The sequence below is a fragment of the Lissotriton vulgaris genome, chromosome 11, assembly GCF_964263255.1.
Source record: "Lissotriton vulgaris chromosome 11, aLisVul1.2, whole genome shotgun sequence".
NCBI lineage: Eukaryota > Metazoa > Chordata > Amphibia > Caudata > Salamandridae > Lissotriton > Lissotriton vulgaris.
Genome location: NC_141699.1, coordinates 6,372,615 through 6,398,257, shown reverse-complemented (window position 1 = coordinate 6,398,257; position 25,643 = coordinate 6,372,615). Strand labels below are relative to the sequence as shown.

General features: G+C 48.9%; 1 protein-coding gene across 1 annotated transcript in view; it reads left to right on the top strand.

The window, feature by feature from the left end:
* TXNRD2 (thioredoxin reductase 2) overlaps positions 1-25,643 on the top strand; it is a 342,307-nt gene that overhangs the window by 267,501 nt on the left and 49,163 nt on the right. The window contains exons 9-11 of the mRNA XM_086942637.1: positions 536-672; positions 12,806-12,901; positions 23,280-23,372. Coding sequence (XP_086798763.1) covers positions 536-672; positions 12,806-12,901; positions 23,280-23,372 — 326 coding nt within the window. The remainder of the gene's footprint in view (positions 1-535; positions 673-12,805; positions 12,902-23,279; positions 23,373-25,643) is intronic.

Here is a 25,643-nt window from a genome sequence, read left to right as displayed (position 1 = left end):
GTAGACACACTCACCATGTGTGCTAGAGCACAGCACACCCGTAGCCAGATTTTCATCAGACTGCAGACTAAGAAATATAAGAAAAAGATTTTATGTATGCATCCGGGATCCGTAACAACATCCTGTATCCCCCAGGACTCCCCAATGCTGTTCCAATTTAGGAAGAAATTGAAGAAAGGCCCTCTTAGAGACCTCCGCATCACATTGCAATAATAGACCACAAACCAGCAACTTATCCTATCAATTGTTGACTTAATGCTCGTATTTGACTGCATACAGCACTCCACTCTTTTTTGGCTAGATTTGCGCTATGAATGCTACATACATGCTACATACATGCATACTCACACGTATACAGAAAATACTCCGCTGGGGTAGAATAGCCCAGCCGTTGAGGGGAGTGGGCCTGATCATCAGCTCCCATTTTATTTCCACTTCTTCTGGGATAAAGAACTATGGACTTTGTGTTGGGCTAAGCGGTAAACTTTTACAGGTTTAACCTATTTGTTTCTTTTTTTTTTTTTCTCTCTCAAAGGTCGCGCTCCAGAAACCAAAATTTTGAATTTGGGGAAGGTAGGCGTTCGGATGGATCCCAGTTCAGGGAAGATAATCGTAGATGCTTACGAAGCTACCTCCGTCCCTCATATTTACGCCGTTGGAGACATAACCGAGGTGCAGTGGTCTTTTCACATCATTTGTTAGTTAGTTTGCTGTAGTGAAATTAGCTCATTTGGTGTACTGGTTCTGCAGTACTTTGCACTCACTGACTAGTCACTCCCTTTTAGTACCTGACTTCCCTAAAGTACTGGGGTACTCACAAACATTTTCCCAGGGGCCAAACATTTGGTCTGTGATGTGACCGCACTGATAGCAGCAAGGTGGCAGTCAGGGTTTGGGGAGGGGTTTGTGGTAAGGTGGGTGTAAGGGAAGCTAGGCATATACATATAGTGTCTTAATTGCACAATGTGAAACCAACTGATTTGCCTCTTTGTACACTATTTAGCATAGTTATTATGTTGCTGGGATGAATGAATGTTTCTCAATTCGTGTTTGAAAACTATGACTTAAAAAAAATGCTTCTCAATGCACTGATAATCTCATGCACTAAGATGAAACGGTTCTGCGTGTAAATGAATTACCAGACTTTACCATACTCTTACTGCAAGATGTCTTTATAAATGGTGTCCCTAAAGGTAAGTGATTTGGGGCACTCTGGTTACTTACTTTCTGTAATTGTAATTAACATTTAAATAAATGCTTGGCAGTTTATTTAACATATTCTTTAAGTTAGTGCTGAGTCATGTAAACATTAACCCAGTGCTAATCTTGACCAGAGGGCCACATGTAGAGGTCAGGAGGGCCGCATGCGACCCCTGGGTCGTACTTTGAGTATCGCTCTTCAAGGTTGTAGTGTGGGTCTAGGAGTTACATCTGAAGATAACACCCTATAACCTGAATGTCCTGGTTGTTCTTTCTCTTTAGTCTACATACCAAATGGTGAGATACATGGAAAAAGCACCTAACGTTATGTTATGTTATGTCATGTTATGTCATGGTATGCAGATTTGTAGAGTGCACTGTCACCAAGGAGGTTATCTTGGCCCTAAGCAGGTGTGAGTTTAGGCACACCTAGGGCCTAGTGGGACTAATCGAAAAACCATCTTATGTTATTTCACATTATGTCAAATCATGGCATGCTATGTTATGCAGATTTGTAGTGCGCACCATCACCTGGGAGGGTATCCTGGCGCTGAGCAGGTGTGAGTCTAGCCAAACCTAGGGCCTAGTGGGACTTCCGAACCAGAGTTAGACACCAAGCAGGTTTATAGATCCTAGGGGCAAAAATAGTTTAACATTGAGTTATTTTGGCAATGTTAACCCATGGGGCATGTTCACCTCAACTCTTGAGAATTTGGAGGGTCTCTGTGTATTTTGAAACCTGTTTCAGGATTGATCTAGAACCAAAATGAACGGTCCCCTAGTTTAATTTGCAGTGCTTCCGCTTTGTGATGTGCTCAGGAACATATTGTGTGCCCTTCTACGAAACCTAAAGTTGTTCAGCGAAGCCCCAAGACCCCCTTAACGAAAGCCACGAAAAAGCCAATCTTCCTGGAATATATTACATTTTCTTTAGAGAGGTCTCCTGTGTTCCAGACCCAAGTACCTGGTCACCTTTGCCTCTTGGAGTTGACACAGTCACTCGAGTCCTAGGTGCAGTAGTCACTGAGGGTCGGGTGGAAGTGGCAAGCTAGGATGAAAGTTCACCCTAGGTGCCACTACAGTGCCAAAGGGCCAGCATCTCAGCAGCTACCAATCCTTGGCAAGATTTTCCTGTGGCTTGGACACCTACTGGTCTGGGACACCCAAAGCAGGCAATGAGAGCTCTAGTTGCCAGTTGCCTCCCGGCCATCACAGGGGTTGGTGAACAGGTTTTCAGACCATGATATTCCCAGAGCTGCTTTGCCTCTGGCTAATACAATCCCAGTGGTTTTCTATTAGGAAGATGCCGCTCAGACCCTAGTCAGGCGCCAAACCTAGGATTTCTCTTGACCGCCAAGAATGTCTCAAGAATGACGCATAGGTATCTGCATAGGTGCAGAGTGTGGCGCAGGTTCACACTTGAAGGCAGTGTCGCCTCACCTTGACCCAGATACAGATGCACTTCTTCTCTTGGGCAATTGGCTGTGGTGGCCTTGGGTCTCGGGGGCAGTCATGGGTCATTGGGATGTACCTCAGGTCGTTCCAATGAGCTGGACTTCGGTACTCATCTGGTTAGCAGGGCTTGTTGCGCCCAGCAAAAGAGCTCCAGCTCATGTGCAGACATGTGTCAATTCTCCCAGCTTCAAGCTAGCGGTCTTTTTGCTTCTTCCCAGACGTGGTCCTAGTCCATGAGGTAAGCGACAGTCCTTCAGCAGGTCCAGTGTTGGATCATGTCGGTGTCTCTCCTGGCCTGGTCAGAGGACCTGCCCCGATCTCTAGTCTGCAAGGTCAAATGATTTACCATAGTTTCCCTGGTTGGCAAGACCTTTCCACTCTTGTGATCTCCACCATTTGAATTTCGTGAGGCCCCTTCCATTTTGGTGGCCATGATCCAGGCATAGTCGAGCCCTGGTCATGCAGCCCGTTGACACAGGTAGTATGTTGAATGGCTACAGCCAGGAGCTCATCTCCCCAAAAATGCAGAGGAGAGACCTCTAACAGGGTAAGAAGGGCTATATATTAGAGTATCATGTCCTAAACTGCACCTTCAAGTTATTAGTTTATCAATCATGTCAGTAACTGTGTCATCATTTTATTTTAACATTTGTAGTATGTTTTTATCTGCATTATTTTATGTGGGCACATATCAATACCTGGGCCGCCATTCCTATATTAATTGTAGCACTGTTTTTTTAACTACCATATCATACATTGCACCATCTCATCATGAACTGTACTGTTACTTTAGGAACTGTACCCACTGGTCGGAGTGGGAAAATAAAGTACGGGAACTGATGGTGGAGAATCAAAGGGCGGGAATAACCAGAGGATTGGATCAGTGGGCGGAGTCAGACGTGTGGCCAGAAAGAGCAATTTTTAGTATTTGTTTGCATTACACTGACAAGTTACAGCTTTTTACGTTATTTAATTCAAACAATGGATACACATGTTTATTTAACCGCATCGCTGCGGCGGCTTTTCCCGCTGTGTGCGGCAATTTTCAAAACACCGCGTTACATGACAAGCTCACCTCGTCATCAGCATACGAGCGCCGTAGCTGATGACGAGCTCAGCTCGTCATCAGCAGCGAAGAGGTTAAGGTTTAATATGAGATATTGACATTCAAATACATTCACAAAGTGGGATTTGCTTACAATCACAGAATGTCCCAAATACGCTTAAAAGTGGAACCACAAGCCATTTGTCTCCGAGCCATGCAGTTTCTGTCACCAGAACTTCTCCTCCCTTTATCCACAAGAGCAGTTCAAACATGAATGGCAAAATATCCTTGTTTGCAACTGTTTTCCACATAATTATGGCTCTGCCTTATTTACCACATAATACATCATATGATGCATAATCTGGAGATTTTAAATTTAAAAAATTGTAGCTCGAACAGATCAAATATTATTTTTAAAAAATGTGAATTTTGTTGCTGCAAAGTGGACGGCCATTTGCAAAGGTTGACCTGTCATCTTTCTCACCACTGCATTTGCAAAATACACTGGTACTAATCAAGTAAAATCTTTGCAAAAACTGATAGCATGTGTAAAAATGTCAAAATAATAAAGTATAGGAAAATGTACCGCATTACGCTGCACCCTTTTTTTTGCAGCATAAATTTAGTCAACACAGCAACATAATGTTGTCCTCCATTGCTGCATAATTACAGTAGTCCCAAAGCAAGCAGCACATGTTAAAAGTGCTTGTGCATAAAGCAGAGAGAACGTGAAGTTTACGAACTTAGTTTGGTCTGCATATAACTCCTGCATTGCAGATTCCTGGTGAGTTCCACTACTATGCTGAAACAATCCTAATGTAGGTAAGAATGGGTGGGGCGGACTGGCCTCAAGGGTCCTATGACCTCAATGAGCGAGTCACTGTCACTTTAGGGAGTGCTGCTTCACAGGCCTGCCCGCAAGACTGGAGGTGAACTTCAGTATGGATTGTGGTGGACAAGCCTTCAAGGTTAACCCACACTTCCCACCTATAGGGTCCACCTGCTGGTGCTATACCAGGGCTTCTAAGGTCTTGCGGGTTCTTCTAAGGTCTAGCAGGGGAATGTGCTCCATCAGGAGAGTGGTCTGGGGGACTGGTCATGAAGGCTGCACCTGGTTCCCCACTTCCAAATTCGGCAGCTCTGGCCATAGTGCCGCATCCTCTCCCCCACCGATCACCATACTGCCCCACTGAGGAAAACTTGCACTGCCTTCAACTACAACTCAGTTGTGCTCCTCTATAAACACCTGGATGTGACTCCGTTCAAATTACGCACTAGACAAGAGTAATATGCTTCTTGGAAAAAAAAGTAATAACATCTGGGAAAAAGCAAACACTCGTAGGAAATGCATAAGTAAAGCATGTGAAATGTAAGCAGGAACAATATGGTCCCGTTCCTTGTTTTGCAGCATCATATTTACTCGTAGCATCGCGTAATTAACTATAACAGCTGGCAGCTTCCCAGTGATAACAATTAGAGTAACTAAGCTTAGCTAGTTCTCGCTACAGACTAGCCAGGTGAATTATTACAGCATGTTATGTCTTTTATACAAAAGGCTATTTTCTGATGGATACTCAGAACCATAGGTTCCTCAACTGGTGAATACTCTAATGTGCCAGATTCCATCTGAGGATGTTATCTGCGTAATTCCTTTGTTGTGCCAGTAGGTGGCATCATGCTGCTGTGTGTCTGCTCCACCCTCCCCCGGAAGTGAAATCAGGGCCACAATATAGCCACCACACCTGCACGTCAATATCAGTTCCTTTGTTTCTGTATCATGTGACGTGAATCCAGAGCTCAGCCATGGCCTTTGGTCTGAGCACTCATGATGCCTCCTGGGGTGTTACTCGTGTGTGTTGTGGGACATGGTGAGGGAGGTCCTGCCTGCTGTCTTAGGCGACTTCCGCGCCAGCCTCCAGCAAATAATGCAGGACTGTGAAGGTGTGGCAGGGTACTGCATTAGATCGGGCCTTGACACTGTTAACTGTCTGGGTAGGGCAGTTGGTGCCAGCACGGTGCTTCGGCATCGCACATGAATATGATCAACGGGTAGAGGCATCGCACATGAATATGATCAAGGGGCAGAGGCATCACACTTTAATATTATCAACGGCAGAGGCATCTCACATGAATATGATCAACGGGCAGAGGCATCGCACATGAATATAATCAACGGGTAGAGGCATCACACATGAATATGATCAACGGGTAGAGGCATCACACATTAATATAATCAACGGGTAGAGGCATCGCACATGAATATAATCAACGGGTAGAGGCATCACACATTAATATAATCAACGGGTAGAGGCTTCGCACATGAATATGATCAAGGGGTAGAGGCTTCGCACATGAATATGATCAAGGGGTAGAGGCATCGCACATGAATATGATTAACGGTTAGAGGCATTGCACATGAATATGATCAAGGGGTAGAGGCATCGCACATGAATATGATTAACGGTTAGAGGCATCGCACATGAATATGAACAAGGGGTAGAGGCATCGCACATGAATATGATTAACGGTTAGAGGCATCGCACATGAATATGATCAACGGGCAGAGGCATCGTACGTGAATATGATTAACGGTTAGAGGCATCGCACATGAATATAATCATGGGGGTAGAGGCATCGCACATGAATATGATTAACGGTTAGAGGCATCGCACATGAATATGATCAACGGGCAGAGGCATCGTACGTGAATATGATTAACGGTTAGAGGCATCGCACATGAATATGATCAACGGGCAGAGGCATCGCACATGAATATGATTAACGGTTAGAGGCATCGCACATGAATATGATCAACAGGTAGAGGCATCGCACATGATTATGATCAACGGATAAAGGCATCGCACATGAATTAGATCAATGGGTAAAGGCATCGCACATGAATATGATCAACGGGTAGAGGCATCGCACATGAAAAAGATCAACGGGTAGAGGCATCGCACATGAAAATGATCAACAGGTAGAGGCATTGCACATTAATATGATCAACGGGTAGAGACATCGCACATGAATATGATCAACGGGTAGAGGCATCGCACATGAATATGATCAACGGGTAGAGGCATCGCACATGAATATGATCAACGGGTGAAGGCATCAGTAGCACATGAATATGATCAACGGGCAGAGGCATCGCACATGAATATGATCAACGGCAGGACATCGCAAGTGAATATGATCAGCGGGTAGAGGCATCGCACATGAATATGATCAACGGGCAGAGGCTTCACACATGAATATGATCAACGGGCAGAGGCATCTCACATGAATATGATCAACGGGCAGAGGCATCGTACGTGAATATGATCAACGGGCAGAGGCATCGCACATGAATATGATCAATGGGCAGAGGCATCTCACGTGCATATGATCAACGGGCAGAGGCATCGCACGTGAATATGATCAACTGGCAGAGGCATCGCACATGAATATGATCAACGAGCAGAGCCATCGCACGTGAATATGAACAACTAGCAGAGGCATCGCACATGAATATGATCAACGGGCAGAGGCATCGCACATGAATATGATCAACGGGTAGAGGCATCGCACATGAATATGATCAACGGGTAAAGGCATCAGTCGCACATGAATATGATCAACTGGCAGAGGCATCTCACATGAATATGATCAACGGGCAGAGGCATCGTACGTGAAATGGATCAACGGGCAGAGGCATCGCACATGAATATGATCAATGGTCAGAGGCATCGCACGTGAATATGATTAACGGGCAGAGGCATCGCACGTGAATATGATCAACTGGCAGAGGCATCGCACATGAATATGATCAACGAGCAGAGGCACCGCACGTGAATATGATCAACGGGCAGAGGCATCGCACATGAATATGATCAACGGGTAGAGGCATCGCACATGAATATGATCAACGGGTAAAGGCATCAGTCGCACCTGAATATGATAAAGGGCAGAGGCATCGCACATGAATATGATCAACGGGCAGAGGCATCGCACATGAATATGATCAACGGGCAGAGGCATCGCAAGTGAATATGATCAACGGGCAGAGGCATCGCAAGTGAATATGATCAACTGGCAGAGGCATCGCACATAAATATGATCAACGGGCAGAGGCATCGCACATGTATATGATCAACGGGCAGAGGCATCGCAAGTGAATATGATCAACGGGCAGAGGCATCGCAAGTGAATATGATCAACTGGCAGAGGCATCGCACATGAATATGATCAACGGGCAGAGGCATCGCACATGAATATGATCAACGAGCAGAGGCATCGCACATGAATATGATCAACGGGTAAAGGCATCAGTCGCACATGAATATGATCAACGGGCAGAGACATCGCACATAAATATGATCAACGGGCAGAGGCATCGCACATGAATATGATCAACGGGTAGAGGCATCGCTCATGAGGCATCATACATGAATATGATCAACGGGTAAAGGCATCAGTCGCACATGAATATGATCAACGGGCAGAGGCATCGCACGTGAATATGATCAACGGGCAGAGGCATCAAACATGCATATGATCAACGGGTAGAGGAATCGCACATGAATATGATCAACGGGTAAAGGCATCAGTCGCACCTGAATATGATAAAGGGCAGAGGCATCGCACATGAATATGATCAACGGGCAGAGGCATTGCACATAAATATGATCCAACGGGCAGAGGCATCGCACATGAATATGAACAACGGGCAGAGGCATCGCACATTAATATGATCAACGAGCAGAGCCATTGCACATGAATATAATCGAATAGAGGCATCGCACATGAATAGGATCAACGGGTAGAGGCATCGCACATGAATATGATCGAGTAGAGGCATCGCACATGAATATGAACAACGGGCAGTGGCATCGCACATGAATATTATCAACGGGTAGAGGCATCGCACATGAATATGATCAACGAGCAGAGGCATCGCACATGAACATGATCGAGTAGAGGCATTGCACAGGAATATGATCAATGGGTAGAGGCATCGCTCATGAGGCATCGCACATGAATATGATCAACGGGCAGAGACATCGCACATGAACATGATCAACGAGTAGAGGCATCGCTCCTGAGGCATCGCACATGAATATGACCCACGGGTAGAGGCATCGCTTATGAATATGATCAACAGGTAGAGGCATCGCACATGAATATGATCAACGGGCAGAGGCATCGCACATGAATATGATTGAGTAGCGGCATCGCACATGAATATGATCAACGGGCAGTGGCATCGCACATGAATATTATCAACGGGTAGAGGCATCGCACCTGAACATGATCAACGGGTAGAGGCATCGCTTATGAATATGATCAACAGGTAGAGGCATCGCACATGAATATGATCAACGGGCAGAGGCATCGCACATGAATATAATTGAGTAGCGGCATCGCACATGAATATGATCAAGGGGTAGAGGCATCGCACATGAATATGATCAACGGGTAGAGGCATCGCACATGAACATGATCAACGGGTAGAGGCATCGCTCATGAGGGATCGTACATGAATGTGATCAATGGGTAGATGAATCGCACATGAATATGATCGAGTAGCGGTATGGCACATGAATATGATCAAGGGGTAGAGGCATCGCACATGAATATGATCAACGAGTAGAGGCATCGCACATGAATATAATTAACGGGTAAAGGCATCAGTCACACATGAATATGATCAACAGGCAGAGGCATCGCACATGAATATGATCAAGGGGTAGAGGCATCGCACATAAATATGATCAACGGGTAAAGGCATCAGTCACACATGAATATGATCAACAGGCAGAGGCATCGCACATGAATGTGATCAAGGGGTAGAGGCATCGCACATGAATATGATCAACGAGTAGAGGCATCGCACATGAATATGATCAACGGGTAAAGGCATCAGTCACACATGAATATGATCAACAGGCAGAGGCATCGCACATGAATATGATCAAGGGGTAGAGGTATCGCACATAAATATGACCAACGGGTAAAGGCATCAGTCACACATGAATATGATCAACAGGCAGAGGCATCGCACATGAATATGATCAAGGGGTAGAGGCATCGCACATGAATATGATCAACGAGTAGAGGCATCGCACATGAATATGATCAACGTGTAAAGGCATCAGTCACACATGAATATGATCAACAGGCAGAGGCATCGCACATGAATATGATCAAGGGGTAGAGGCATCGCACATAAATATGATCAACGGGTAAAGCCATCAGTCACACATGAATATGATCAAGGGGTAGAGGCATCGCACATGAATATGATCAAGAGGTAGAGGCATCGCACATGAATAGGATCAAGGGGTAGAGGCATCGCACATGAATATGATCAAGGGTCTTCCCTAGTTATGCCCTATTGTCCCTCGTCGACATGCGGCCCAATGACACCCATCTCTATGGAGGCAACTAGAGCGCAAAGCAAAGAAGCAGATCTCTCTCTGCCCTAGACAGCCTGTACCAGTTTTACGGCATCGCACATGAATATGATCAACGAGTAGAGGCATCGCACATGAATATGATCAACGGGTAAAGGCATCAGTCACACATGAATATGATCAACAGGCAGAGGCATAGCACATGAATATGATCAAGGGGTAGAGGCATCACACATGAATATGATCAAGGGGTAGAGGCATTGCACATAAATATGATCAAGGGACAGAGGCATCGCACATGAATATGATCAACGGGTAGAGGCATCGCACATGAATATGATCAACGGGTAGAGGCATCGCACATGAATATGATCAACGGGTAGAGGCATCACACATGAATATGATCAACGGGTAGAGGCATCGCACATGAATATGATCAACGGGTAGAGGCATCGCACATGAATATGATCAAGGGGTAGAGGCATCGCACATAAATATGATCAAGGGACAGAGGCATCGCACATGAATATGATCAAGGGGTAGAGACATCGCACATGAATATGAACAAGGGGTAGAGGCATCGCACATGAATACGATCAATGGGCAGAGGCATCGCACATGAATATGATCAAGGGGTAGAGGCATCGCACATGAATTTGATCAAGGGGTAGAGGCATCGCACATAAATATGATCAAGGGGTAGAGGCATCGCACATGAATACGATCAATGGGCAGAGGCATCGCACATGAATATGATCAAGGGGCTTCCCTAGTTATGCCCAATTGTCCCTCGTCGACATGCGGCCCAATGGCGCCCATCTCTTTGGAGGCAACTAGAGCGCGTCACACAAAGCAAAGAAGCAGATCTCTCTCTGCCCTAGACAGCCTGTACCAGTTTTGCAGTATTTTTGCCTCTTTCAAGGTTGATGTTGGTACGGATGCCAGCGTTCAGGGGCAACAAACTTCTCAATCCCATTCTTAGTTTATTTATGTTTTTTTTTTCTTTTGCAATCATCGATAGTCGCACAAATGCTTTTCTAATCGTAAGTATTTACACATTTTGTGATGTTTATTCATTGCTTAGCACAAGTACTTTTGCACTCTGCTACCATTTTCTTTTCCCTTTTTCTCCACAAAGTAAATATTTTTTCACTCTGAGGGACCCCTTTCCCATCCAACGATGGGCTCCGTTCCCAGCGTGTGTGTATATTTACTTCTTTCATGCCAGTCTGGCTGTCCACTCGTATCCCAGGATACACAAGGGTGGTAGGCGCTTATCTCCCTGTGTTTCCACCTGGTTTCATTACCGCCGCAGAGTTGGGAGCCTTTAAAGTCCGCCCTGGGGTGGGAGCTAGGACTCGGGCACCGAAAGTGGGGTCCCTGAAGGGATACGAGTGGACAGCCAGACAGGTATGAAAGGAGTAAATATACACACACGCTGGGAACGGAGCCCATCATTGGACGGTAAAGGGGTCCCACAGAGTGAAAAAATATTTACTTTGTGGAGAAAAAGGGAAAAGAAAATGGTAGCAGAGTGCAAAAGTACTTGTTGCAAGCCCCCCTGACCCCCAGGCTGCCCAAAAAAGCAGACCACAGCTGGAACTCGGATACCGGTCCCGCCGCCATTGCCTGGGTGCGCGTCTTACCAATCCAAACCTGCCACAGCCCTCGTCATTGTGTATGGTGCGTGTCCTGGGTGGGCACCAGGGTACAGATCTTTTATCAAACCTAGGCCCCAGCGTATGGGGTCCCTGGGGCCAGAATAGGCTTGTGGAGGGGGCCAGAGCAGCCCTCCTCCCCTTTTGGAAGAAAGAAAACCACAGCCCTGAGGGATGGGGTCCGCAGGGCCTTTTCAAATCTCAGGGAGTGGGGCTGGTCTCTCCTTAAAAATTTTTTTTTTTTTTTAAATGGCACCAACTCACCTACAAGCTCTGCCGTTTGCCCCGTCCCTTCCACGTTAGCAGTAAGCTACTGTGCTGGCCGCAGGTCGGACCCTGTTGCCAACCCCCTGCCGTGCATGGCCAAAACATGCCTTTTGCAAATACTAACACCCATTACCTGGACACACAAGCTGAACAAAATATCGTAGGTAAGTAATTTAGCAGTTACACACCCTATGTAAAGTATAAAATAAACTTGCACACTCATTTGCGAATGTCATCAGTGATGTCATTTGAGATGTCATCAGTGATGTCATTTGAGATGTTATCTGTGATGTGATAAATTGTCATAGAGCATGTCATGACTGATGTAATATGAGAGAATATAAGCAGTGCATGGCGGGCGCAAGGTATAGTTAGCTCTGTGTTTTGTTTTGTTTTAGTTCGAAGCGTTTATGTTGTCACTGACATATTGAACTAACTGTAATGTTTCTTTAACCTTTTTTTCCAGTAAATATATACGGGAGGGGGCCTGTATGACTCATTGCACTCTGTAAAGAGCCTTAATGCCAATTTGGTGGAAAAAGCGTTAAAAAAACCATTAGATAAATAAATGGTCAGCATATCAGTGGGGTGAATTCACTATGGTTCTGTACCCAGACCTGCTCCTCCCTTGCCCCTCGACATGCCTAGCTTAGTGCTGTTGAATCACTCTTTCAGATTAGTAGCTTTCATGCTTGAGTCTAGCACCAGGATGCTTTCTGGGAGTTAAGAGAGCACTTAATAAACATTCATCATTCGTTCATGGTGCTCTTTTGTTTTGCTTTTAGGGTCGTCCTGAGCTGACGCCGACTGCGATCGCGGCGGGGAAGCTTTTGGCCCAGCGCTTGTTCAACCATTCGTCCGAGACGATGGACTATGACAACGTAAGTGTCCCCTGAACTTCATTGGTCTCACTGACGTCAAAACGCATCTGACCTTGTTAGCTTGCGTGGCACACGGACAACATGACACTGTTTCTAGGAGCTCGTGGTGGCAGAGCCAGAACGTAAAACTCTGGTGTAGAGTGATCAGGCCTCCTGGATTTGCAGGGACAGTCCTGATTTTTAAGTCGAGCCTGGGCAGCGTATGTGCTGCTCGGCGAGGCATGCTGTATTCAGGTATTGACTTTAATTTCTGCCCACTCTCCTCCCATATTTGTCATTGGTTTGTGTCATTGGCCTTTAAAAACTGTGGCTTTACGTTGCTCAATAGGCTTAGCAGTCCTTCCTTAGTACGCATTGTCTCATTTTGTAACCTCCCATGAGGACACCCCCTGTTACATGTGTTGTTACTCAGTAGGGTTTAAATACAGCCTCTGAGCACTATTTGCTTAAATGGTTTTCTCCTGCCTACTGTGGCAGGCATGACGGGCTCTCCTGCGATGCTTTAATTTTTTTGTTTTCAAAGCACGCCACGCTTATACAGTGGCGGCCGTGCCTTTGTTTTATTTGTGGTGCCAAACACAGACGCATGTTTAAATTGCCCTATGCTGCTCTTTCAGTTAATTTCGACTACACCCCTTTACTTGGAGGAGCCGCGTCTAAGTGAAAGCTCTGCATGTGCACATTTGCAATGCATTATGTTTCGCATTTACAAGAGTTTCGTAAATGCTAGTTTTCTCTGATTGCATCCAGACTTATCACAAAGCAATGAGCATGTGCCTAAAACAAGCCAGACCTATTGGCTTTGCCAGTGCTTGTTAGCAATATCAGATAAGTGATTTCAATTATGATTTTGTTGGGATTAGAGTACAAATGTGTGTTCTGAAAATAAGAGCCTGTGTTAAACATCTCTAAGGTCTGTGGAGAAGGTAGTTGTCTTTGGGGTCTCAGTCACCCTTTTCCCCCCTTCACAACAGTTTTCTTTGGAGCCTCTCGCTCAATTAGTCACTTTTTCTCCCCACATCTTTCTGAAGTCCTCCTTATGCATAGTGTGAGCATCATCTCCTTCCTCTTGATCGCTATCTCATCACTCTGTCCTTCTGCGTGTACTTCTTGTGCCACCTCCCCTTCACCAAGCCTTCTCTCTCACACACGCACCTTCACACACACTCCTCACTGGAAGCACAGCACTGTGGGTTGCTTTGGTGTTGTGAATAGCTGTGCACCCCGAATAGCTGCGTACCCCCTTCATACACCTTTGCATAAAATGCTAAGTACAAATGGCACATATTATGGCCATCACCTTGTTGTTAGACGGACCGGGAGGGTCGGCCGAGGATAAGGGGAGAGGTCTCCGGGGAGAGCCGTCTCCAGCGATCGTACAGACAAGCAACTTCCCCCCCCACAGACGGACACCACACAAGGGTAAAGTTCAACGAGACTTTATAGGTAATTCTTTAAGTACGATAGGATGGTACAAGGAGGTCTAGACTCAGGGGTCCCCTCGGTTCTGGTCTCTGTTTTGGGAAAAGGGTAGCGGGACAGTCTTGTTACCAAAAGATGGAAATAGCTCTCAATCCTCGAGCTCGGCGTTCTAGATGACCGGGCCGCGGCGGAGCCAGCAGGTCCCGGGATGGACGAAGGAAACGACGGTCCGCGGCGGAGCCAGCAGGTCCCGATGACGATGATGGTTACAAACGGTCCGCGGCCACGCCAGCAGGTCCCGACGACGATGAAGGATATGAAGGTTACGAAGGTTGCGGCAGCGCCAGCAGGCAGGTCGATGGTGCACAAGACAGAGCTACGGCAGCGCCAGTAGTCCGTCAAGGATGAGTTCTTCTTTGCGTCTCTCGACTCCAAGATACAACTGCCTTCCTGCTCTGGAGCTGCCCCAGTTATAGGGCTGGTGTTCTTTGATGTCCGGACCCTCGCACTGGGAGGTCGGGAGGTCCGGGATGAGGGAGTCCCGACACCCAGCAGGGGGGTGGAGCCAGCGCCCGGGGAGGCGATGGGCGAGCGGCACTTGGCGGGGGAGAGCCATCGACACCTCTTTCTCCCATTGACTTGCCAAGTAGCCCGCTCACCTCCGGGGTGGATGGTGGTGCCGGGATGTCTGGGGCCTGGCTAGGCCCAGGGTTGAGGTCGATCGGGGGCCAGGCGGCCTCGTGGTGGAGTGTCCAAGATGGCGCCCAGGATGGGCGCGCGGGCCAGCAGTGGATCGGGCCCACGAGGTCGATATGTTCGAGGGCCGAGGTTCCTGAGGGGACGGAGGACGTGCAGTGGATGGTGTGTGGCACTTGCGTGACCGGGCTCGGGCCTGGTCGGGCTGGGGGGAGAGCGGCCCTTCATGTGGCCTGTCCAACATGCGTCCCCCCCAGCTGAAGGCGGGGAGAGTCACCCATCCTCTTGGGGACTCTCCTCGTCAAGGCGGAAAAACCGGGACAGGCCATCCGCGTTGGCGTGATCTGGCCCAGGTCGGTGTTCAACAGTGAAATCCATCCCTTGTAGGGAGATGGACCAACGTAGTAACTTCGGGTTTTCCCCCCGCATCTGCATCAGCCACTGCAGGGGTCGATGGTCGGTCTGCACCCGAAAGTGTGTGCCAAAGAGGTAGGGCCGGAGCTTCTTGAGGGCCCATACCACAGCGAAGGCCTCCCTCTCTATGGTGCTCCAGCGTTGTTCTCGTGGTAGGAGTCGTCGGCTGATGAAGGCCACTGGCTGATCAAGGCCTTCGGTATTCACTTGAGACAGGACTGCCCCAATGCCATGGTCGGAGGCATCCGTCTGGACGACGAACTCCCGGCTGTAGTCGGGGGCTTGGAGCACAGGGGCGGAACACATGGCGGCTTTCAATTGTTCGAATGCTGTTTGACAATCTGGGGTCCAGTTGACTTTCTGGGGTTGATTTTTGGACGTGAGTTCTGTGAGGGGCCCCACTATAGTACCATAGTCTTTCACGAACCTTCGGTAATAGCCCGTGAGGCCCAGGAAGGCTCGTACCTCGGTCTGGGTGATGGGGGGCTGCCAGGACTGGATGGCGGCAATTTTGAGCTGCAGCGGGGCCACCCGGCCGCTTCCCACCTGGTGCCCGAGGTAGGTTACAGACCCTTGACCAATTTGACATTTGCTGGCCTTGATCGTGAGGCCAGCTCGCTGAAGGGCTTGTAGCACTGCTCGGAGGTGGTGGAGGTGCTCGGGCCAATGGTGGCTGTATACAGCGATGTCGTCTAGGTAGGCGGCGCTGAACCCTTCGAGCCCCGTCAGGACCTGATTGACGAGCCGCTGAAATGTTGCTGGAGCATTCTTCATGCCGAAGGGCATGACCTTGAAATGGTAATGGCCATCGGGGGTGGAAAAGGCAGAACGTTCTTGGGCCCGGGGTGTGAGGCCGATCTGCCAGTAGCCCGCCGTCAGGTCGAAAATACTGAGGTAGCGGGCAGCTCCCATGCGGTCGATTAGTTCATCTGCCCGGGGGATGGGATGTGCGTCTGTTCTGGTGACCGCATTCAACCCCCGGTAGTCGACGCAGAACCGGAGTTCCGGTGTGGTGCCAGGGGCGGCCGCTTTGGGGACCAGTACTACAGGGCTGGCCCAGGGGCTGTCTGAGGGCTCGAGGACCCCGAGCGTGAGCATTTTAGCTACTTCTTCCTGGATGCAGGCCCGTACCCGATCTGGCACGCGGTAGGCCCGGTGGCGGATAGGGGGGCTGTCCCCCGTGTCCACATCGTGCACACACCAGGAAGTGACACCTGGGGTGAGGGAGAACAGGCTGGCGAATTGAAACAGAAGGACTCGACACTCCTGGCGTTGCTCCCGGGTGAGGGCCTCCGAGAGTCGGACCCCATCCACGGAGCCGTCTTTCTCCCGAGTCCGTAGGAGGTCAGGGAGGGGCTCGGAGTCCTCTTCAGCCCCATTGTCTGTGGCCATCAGGAGGCTGAGTTCTGAACGCACAAAGTGGGGTTTCAGTCTGTTAGTGTGGAGGACCCGGAGGGGGTTCCGGGAAGATTCCATGTCGATGAGATAGGTGGCGGGACCCTTGCGCTCGACTACTTTGAAGGGTCCTGTCCACTTGTCTTGCAGGGCGCAGGGTTCGGTGGGGGACATCACCCATACCTGTTGCCCAGGTTCAAATTCGATGGAGGAGGCATTCCGGTCATACCACTTTTTCATGTCCTCTTGACTGGCCTCCAGGTTGGCTTTTGCCAGCTCTCTGAACCGCCGGGTCTGGTTGCGGAGGGTTAGGAGGTACCTGAAGACATCTGGTGGGTTCTTTAGAGGGGGCATCTCCCAGCCTTCCTTGACTAGGCTGAGCGGCCCCCGTACTGGGTGTCCATACAGCAGTTCAAACGGGCTGAAGCCGAGGGACTTCTGGGGGACCTCTCGATATGCGAAGAGGAGGCACGGCAGCAGTACATCCCACTGGCGACGGAGGGGCTCTTCCAACCCCCCGATCATCCCTTTGAGTGTGCGGTTGAACCGCTCAACGAGTCCGTTTCCTTGAGGGTGATAGGGGGTCGTGAATCGGTAGGTAACCCCACACTGTTGCCAGAGGGACTTCATATATTTAGAAATAAAGTTTGTGCCTCTGTCGCTGACGACTTCTCGGGGGAAGCCCACACGGGAGAAGATCCCCATCAGAGCCCGGCCGACCACCGGGGCGGTCACAGTTCGCAGGGGAACAGCCTCGGGGTAGCGGGTGGCGTGGTCCACTAGCACCAGGATGAACCGATGGCCTTGTTTTGTACGCGGGTCCAGGGGCCCCACAATGTCTATCCCGACCCTCTCGAACGGGGTGGTGACCACGGGAAAAGGTTGCAGGGGGGCTTTTAGGTTGCGGCCGCTCTTTCCACTGGCTTGGCACGTGGGGCAAGATCGGCAATGCTGGTGTACATCGTTCCTCATTTTGGGCCAGAAGAAGTGGGTCACCAGACAACTGTAGGTTTTATCTTGACCCAGGTGTCCCGCCAGGGGGACATCGTGGGCCAGGTTTAGCAGAAAGTCTCTAAAACGGAGGGGCACCACTAGCACTCTGCTGGCCCCCAGCTCCGCGATTCTTTGCTCACTGTACAGCAGATCATTGTCCCAGTAGATCCAGTGGGTTCCGGAGGTATCCCCTGCGCTTTGGGCGAGCGCTTGCTGGCGGCGTCCCTCGAGGGAGGGACAGGTCTTCTGTTCTTGGCGAAATTGTTCTTGCGTGGGCCCCCCCTCTTGAGGCCACTGGTCGAGGTTAGCGAGGTCTGGAGTTTGAGCTGGTTCTGGGGGGACGTCACGGTCGGTGGTTTCGGCTGGGGCGACCGGAGGCGGCGGCGCCGGCCATTCGGGCTCCTCTGGTCGGGGGTTGGCACGGGCGGCCATGGACCGGGTGGTGACACACGCCCAGTCCGGGACGCCTAACATCCCCAGGTGTTCTCTTCGTTCTACGGCTGCCCACGGAGAGCTTTCAAGGTCATTCCCCAGGAGGCAGTCTACGGGGGCATCGTCTCGGACCGTTACCTTCAACATGCCGGAGACCCCTCCCCATTCGAAAGGGACGCAGGCCATCCGACACAGACTTTCTGAGTTATCGGCGGAACGTACAGGGCAGAGAATGTTCGGTAGATACTGTTCTGGGGTCACCAGGTGACAGCGGACGGCTGTTACACTGGCCCCGGTGTCACGAAGGGCTTCGGCCCGGCGTCCATTGATGCTCACCCATTGGCTGTACTTCTGGGTGTTAGCGGGTAGGGGGACCCGCGGGACCATGTCTTTCCCCCCTAAGCAGGCTAGAGCCATGGCGGCTGGCTCCCATTCTTGATGCTCCTGTTCATATTCCTCTTGTTCCTCTGAGATCTGTTCCTCCCCCAGAGCAGCAGCGGCTACTTGTCGGGGTCTTGGGCTCTGGTACTGGGGGCAGTTTGGGTCGTTTGCATAGTGGCCGACTCGTTGGCATCGATGGCACGTAACATTGGCTCGGTATCCCGGTCGCGCCGGGGTGCTGCCCCGGTTGGCCGGGGGGGTGGTGCTGGTAGCGGGGGCGACCGGAGCGTTGTCTCTTCCGCGTCCTTGGCCTCCTCCTCCTCCTCGGGGACGGTGCTGACCATTGTTGTTCCGGTTCTGTTCGTAGGACCCATTCCGGCCCACTCTGGTGATTTCCCACCGGTCAGCTTCGGCTGCGAGCTGCCGGGGATCAGTTAACTTGCTGTCGAGGAGGTGCTGGCGGGGTTCAATGAAGCAATTGTTCGATAGATGCTCCCATACCATAAGATTGAACAGTTGTTCGTAGGTTGTGACCTTGCTTCCTTTGATCCAGCCCTCGAAGGCTCGGCTAAAGTAGTTTACATAGTCCACCCAAGTTGTACCCGGGATGCGGGTGCAGTCTCGGAACCTCTGACGGTACATCTCGGGTGTGAGGCCATAGCGGGTGAGGAGTGCAGCTTTCATATGGTCATAGGAGGTCATCTGGTGGTCCGGGAGCTGTAGCAGGGCGTCGCGGCCCTCATTGAGGAATCTCCCCCATAGACCGGCTCCCCAGTCGCTTCTATCGATCCGGTGTGCAGTCATAGCGATTTCATAGGCCTTAAACCATTGCTGGATGTCGTCCTCTCGGAAGTATTCTCGAACGACATCCTTGGGGATGTGTACCTTTTTCTCTGTTGCCCCTGGGGTGTGGGGTTGCTCGGACACCCCTACTTCTTTATTCAGCTTGCGTAAGTCGATCTCAGCTAGTTTTTGCTCGTGTTCATATGCCAGTTTCTTTTCCTCGAGCTCCCTTTGTCTCTGTTTCTCCTCTCTTTCTTCTCGGAGACGCAGGTGCTCTAAGTTGATTTTCTGTTCGGCCAACTTAAGTTCAACGTCCATTTTGAGCCGGGCCATTTCCAGCTCGTGTAGTCGGGTTTTCTCTCGTTCCTGGATCTCGTCTTGCGAGAGACCCGTTGTTCGCTCTTCAGGGGCCGCGGTGGTTTTTGCTGCAATGCTTTGATCGGGGGTTCCGGCAGCCCCGGTTTCTGCCCAAGATTCCAGGGCATGCTTAAAATCGTCTTTGGTACTTAGTCCGGTGGTAGCGATACCTAGTTCAATGCAGAATTGTTTTAGTTCACGATGGCTGTACTCGTCCAATTTCTCCATCTGGAATTTCTCGGTGGATCCGCTTTCTTTAGTTGTCATCGTGATTTCGTCGTGGGGTGAGCTACTCTCTGTACGATTATGCGGTGATTCGGATCGCGCCGCTGGCCACCAATGTTAGACGGACCGGGAGGGTCGGCCGAGGATAAGGGGAGAGGTCTCCGGGGAGAGCCGTCTCCAGCGATCGTACAGACAAGCAACTTCCCCCCCCACAGACGGACACCACACAAGGGTAAAGTTCAACGAGACTTTATAGGTAATTCTTTAAGTACGATAGGATGGTACAAGGAGGTCTAGACTCAGGGGTCCCCTCGGTTCTGGTCTCTGTTTTGGGAAAAGGGTAGCGGGACAGTCTTGTTACCAAAAGATGGAAATAGCTCTCAATCCTCGAGCTCGGCGTTCTAGATGACCGGGCCGCGGCGGAGCCAGCAGGTCCCGGGATGGACGAAGGAAACGACGGTCCGCGGCGGAGCCAGCAGGTCCCGATGACGATGATGGTTACAAACGGTCCGCGGCCACGCCAGCAGGTCCCGACGACGATGAAGGATATGAAGGTTACGAAGGTTGCGGCAGCGCCAGCAGGCAGGTCGATGGTGCACAAGACAGAGCTACGGCAGCGCCAGTAGTCCGTCAAGGATGAGTTCTTCTTTGCGTCTCTCGACTCCAAGATACAACTGCCTTCCTGCTCTGGAGCTGCCCCAGTTATAGGGCTGGTGTTCTTTGATGTCCGGACCCTCGCACTGGGAGGTCGGGAGGTCCGGGATGAGGGAGTCCCGACACCCAGCAGGGGGGTGGAGCCAGCGCCCGGGGAGGCGATGGGCGAGCGGCACTTGGCGGGGGAGAGCCATCGACACCTCTTTCTCCCATTGACTTGCCAAGTAGCCCGCTCACCTCCGGGGTGGATGGTGGTGCCGGGATGTCTGGGGCCTGGCTAGGCCCAGGGTTGAGGTCGATCGGGGGCCAGGCGGCCTCGTGGTGGAGTGTCCAAGATGGCGCCCAGGATGGGCGCGCGGGCCAGCAGTGGATCGGGCCCACGAGGTCGATATGTTCGAGGGCCGAGGTTCCTGAGGGGACGGAGGACGTGCAGTGGGGGTGTGTGGCACTTGCGTGACCGGGCTCGGGCCTGGTCGGGCTGGGGGGAGAGCGGCCCTTCATGTGGCCTGTCCAACATGTGATCTATGCAGACAGGTCCTTTACCTTCAAGCTCAGCTTTAGAGCTCTCACTTGTGCCCCCTCAAACACACCCACCTACTGCCTGAACTCACCAGGACAGATAGAAGCTACTCAGTTCACAGAATGCACCATACAAGAGTTGTATTTTGCATACAAAACTACAGAAATGCAACATGAGGAAAATGCACTGCTCGTAGGGAAAGTTGAAGTAAAAAATATGAAAAGCTACATGGATTACCTTGAGTGTACACCCCTTGTTTACAAATCGATCAGTGTTTATGCTACAGAGTTAAGGATATGAATGTAAGGCCTGGTAATTCCCCATTTCATAGTCCTTTTTACATTACTGCTGGATCTGAGACCTAGCAGGACCTACCCTACTTAGCGCCTTGTGTTTGCCCCCTATACCACTTGTACTGTACTGAGAAACAACACCATAAATGCATAAGAAGCTCGAAAGCGAATTTCTTTAGATCCCAGCTAGCCCAAGCAAAAAACAGACCTAAAAAACTCTTGGAACTAGTCAAACAACAATCAAACAATCAACCTAACTCAGCAATAACTGGGTCCCATCTAGTGCCAAACTGGGAGGAATTTGCCTCCTTCCTGGGAAAGACAGGAACAATCGAAAAGGACTTGCGGACAGCAAGGGAACTCCTTCCGGCTATCCCGCCAGTCAGGCGCCGACACCCCCCTCTCCCCACTTCCTTACGAGTTGCTGAGACAACTGTCCCTCAGGGCATACTCCCAAAAGCAATGCCTCCTGGAATACAGGCAAAACCCTCAGCGAAAATGACATTCTCATCATCCTCACAGCACTTAAACCCGCAAACCATTTCATCAACCCGTTACCCTCATTTATCTTCAAGGAGGTCACATTCTCTTTACTCCCACTTTGAAACAATATTGTAAAGGCCTCACGTCAGCAGGGCTCTATCCCAGACTCCTTAAAAGTAGGTGGGATAATTACTATTCTGAAAAAACCTACTAGAGATCACTCCGACCCAAACAACTCAGGCCCTATTTCCAACATTCCAGTGTTAGCTAAGCTCACTGAAAAATGCGTCCAGTTCCAACTTTCATCCATATTGAACATTTCCAACTTCTTGACAAATTCCAACACGACTTCCTTCAAGGCCACAGCACTGAATCAGCACTCGTGTACATAGTGGACGACATGCTAAAGATGTTGGATCAGAACAATTTCTGCCTTCTAATCCTCCTAGACTTATCATCTGCCTTCAATACCGTTTACTATGGGTCTTCTTGACTTACTTGAAAATCGCATCACCCCGGATCTGAAAACCCTAAAATGGCTCCCTTATGAGGCAAGGATACAGTTACAAATTGCCTGCTTGACACCCAAAGCACTCCATTAGAACACCCCTGGGTACTTGGCTCAAAATCTAGAATTTTCTGGTGGATGCAGACCCTCTAGAAGCAACAGCACCCTGGTACTGAAACCACAGAAATTCCATAAAAGGAATACTTGCAACAGAGCCTTCTCGGGTATGGCCCCTAGAATTTGGAATTCCCTACTACCCGAAATAAGACTGATGCCCTCAACTGCATCTTTTTAAAAAGTACAATTACTACTTATGAACAAATTCCTTCACAAGAGCATTCAGTTTGATTCATGATCTACACCCATGACTACTACTTGTCTGTCTGACCTTGCCCATTATCCAGTTGAGCTGTCCTAGAAATATTATTTTCCTCAATGTGAGAACTTCGACAGTTTGTACTACACTCGACAGTTTGTACTACACTTGATTATGTTATTGCTCGTTTTCTTTTCTTTCCTGATCACCTTAACCTTTGATCTACTACTCCCAAGAATACTGTTAGACTGTCGGACCATGTTCAGTGTCCGGTCGACTTGTCCTAGAGATTTTACCTTCCTCAATCTGTGACCCTACACTGTTTTTACTTCTCATGATTATGCTGTCGATTGTATTCTTGTTTTCCTTTATGTTCCGACCATCTGTAAAGCGCTGTGATACCCTCACTGGTCCAGTTTGTTCTATATAAAACTTTATAAATAAAAAAAATGAGTACTTCTGTTGGCCAAGACTAATACCTGCTTTCATCTGCTGGGGCTGTTTAGGTGCCTACCACTGTCTTCACCCCTCTGGAATATGGATGTGTGGGACTGTCAGAAGAGGAGTCCATTGAGCGCCACGGGGAGGACAACATTGAGGTAAGACTACGGGACCTGTTCATGTGGTGTTGTGTCCAGTAAGTTGAGGTAAGAGATGGGTGACAACAATGGAATGAGATAGAGTTACAAGAGGAGTTAAACTATCACCGCTGATGTGTGCAGTGATCTGCAGGTCATAGTTATGAATTTGGGCAATGCTGTCTCAGCCTTACATCCGTTTAAGGTCAGTGAATGGAGTGTCATGAATTATTTAATAATAACTGCTGTTATTTGCAGAGCTTAGAAACCTCAGCTTTGCAGTTTTAAGCACTTTATAAAAAGCAAAATGATATTATATTATTTTTAGTTCTTGCCTAGGCAACGCGCATGTGCTGCTTAGGAGGGCCTTTAGCCGTCGCTCTGCTCATTTTCAAGCACACACTTTGCGAGAGCGAGCAGCGGCGCGCCACAAGCACGAGTACAGTGCTTGAAAATTAGCAGTCTGCTCTCCCAAGCTCGTGCGCACCACTCGCGGGACACTGCAGCTTCTTTCACTTTTACTGCCACTTGTTTTACTCTGTAATGCTTATTATTATTTATTTATTTTATTTTCACTTTGGGGGCACACGCTCTTTACCTTCAGCCATGTTAAGCTAAAGTGTGGGTGCCGCGATTGTTGAAAACGTAAAGAAATAGATGCTTTCTATTTGTTTACTTTTGCTACAATCGCGGCACCCCGCTTTACTTTAATATGGTTAAAGGTAAAGCGCGGGTGCCGCGATTGTTGAAAAAGTAAACAAATAGAAAAAAATCTATTTCTTTACTTTTGCTACAATTGCGGCAACCGCGCTTTACTTTAACATGGTTTTAAGCGCTTGTGCTGCAATTGTTGAAAAAGTAAAGAAATAGATTTATTTTTCTATTTCTTTACTTTAGCAGCAATCCCGGCACCCGCGCTTTACCTTTAACATGGTTAAAGTAAAGCGCGGGTGCCGCGATTGTAGCAAAAGTAAACAAATAGAAAAAAGTGGCCCGCCATTTTTTTCGATTTGTTTACTCGTGTTTACAAGTGTTCATCGGCCCACTTTTCTAATGAGAACATCTAGTGCCGCCAATTCGTGTTTCTTCTGTTTCAAAACAGAGTGAAGAGGATGCAGTTGTGTGCTGGACATTCTGTTAGCCATATTCGGTCTGGAGTCACTTTTCAGACCAGTATTCCGCATTAAGCATGTGCAGGGCAGCAGCGTGATGATTGTTTTTGCTCTCTTTTAACACCAATAAGTGCACCCCCCCCTTCTAAATCCAGGCAAGATTTGGTTATGCTCTTTCAAACACCGATGAGTGCATCCCCCACCCCCTCTAAATCCAGGCAATTGAATTTGTGATTGACCTCTATGGTTCTGCTAATTCATTGTATGCGCCATTTCGCTGTGTTCGGAAGACAGCAGTGTTTACAAACGTAGTCACTCCTCCTTAAGACATGCACCCTCTTCACATACTATTAGTTTTAACCGCATCGCTGCTGCGGTTATTTTTGCGCTGTGCGGCTGTTTTCGAATAACCGCGTTACATGACGAGCTCAGCTCGTCATCAGCATCGAAGGGGTTAAGCAAAGCTGTATTATGCTTTATATGAACACCTGTATCGTAGAGCTGCTACTACTGCTAAATAAACTCTTTCATTTTAGGCTTTAAGTTTTAGGAGATTCACTAGCTGCGGTCTATTATACTTTATTCATTTTCATTCACTTGTTCCGGTTATGGGCAGTACTAGAAAAATGAAGTAAACAACAATTTACTCCGGTATTTCTCAAACCAGCTTTTTTTTGTGGGGTGGGGGTAACGGAAGTGGCACCACGCGCGAACTGGGGAGGGGGGAGGTCATGGGTTGCTAGTGACGAAGGGCTGTGTATGATGAGTAGGAACACGGCAATGAAAACCAGTCTGCTGCCTGCCGTTACCCATGGGTTCTTTTTTTTTACAAACTGTACCCCTAAAAGAATTAGGAACAAGGAAAAAGTAAAGCTGTTCTGATTTTACTAAATTAGTTACTAGCTGAATTAATGTAATAATAGTTTAGGGGTAAAGCATCTACTCCAGAGAAACTTTGGTCTACAATACAAGTAAAACATTGGTGTGATTGGCTTGCTGAAAAGGTCGCTGTAATCTCTGGGCAAAGGCTTGGCGCACTGTGAAGTAGTTTAGGGAATTAATATGCCCGCTACTTTGCCGAGTACTCATGTACTCTTCCCAAATAGGAAAAAACTCAGTCAAAAATAATTACAAATTGCCCAGGAAGTGAGGCAGTTGCAGCCCTGTTGTGCTGGAGAGT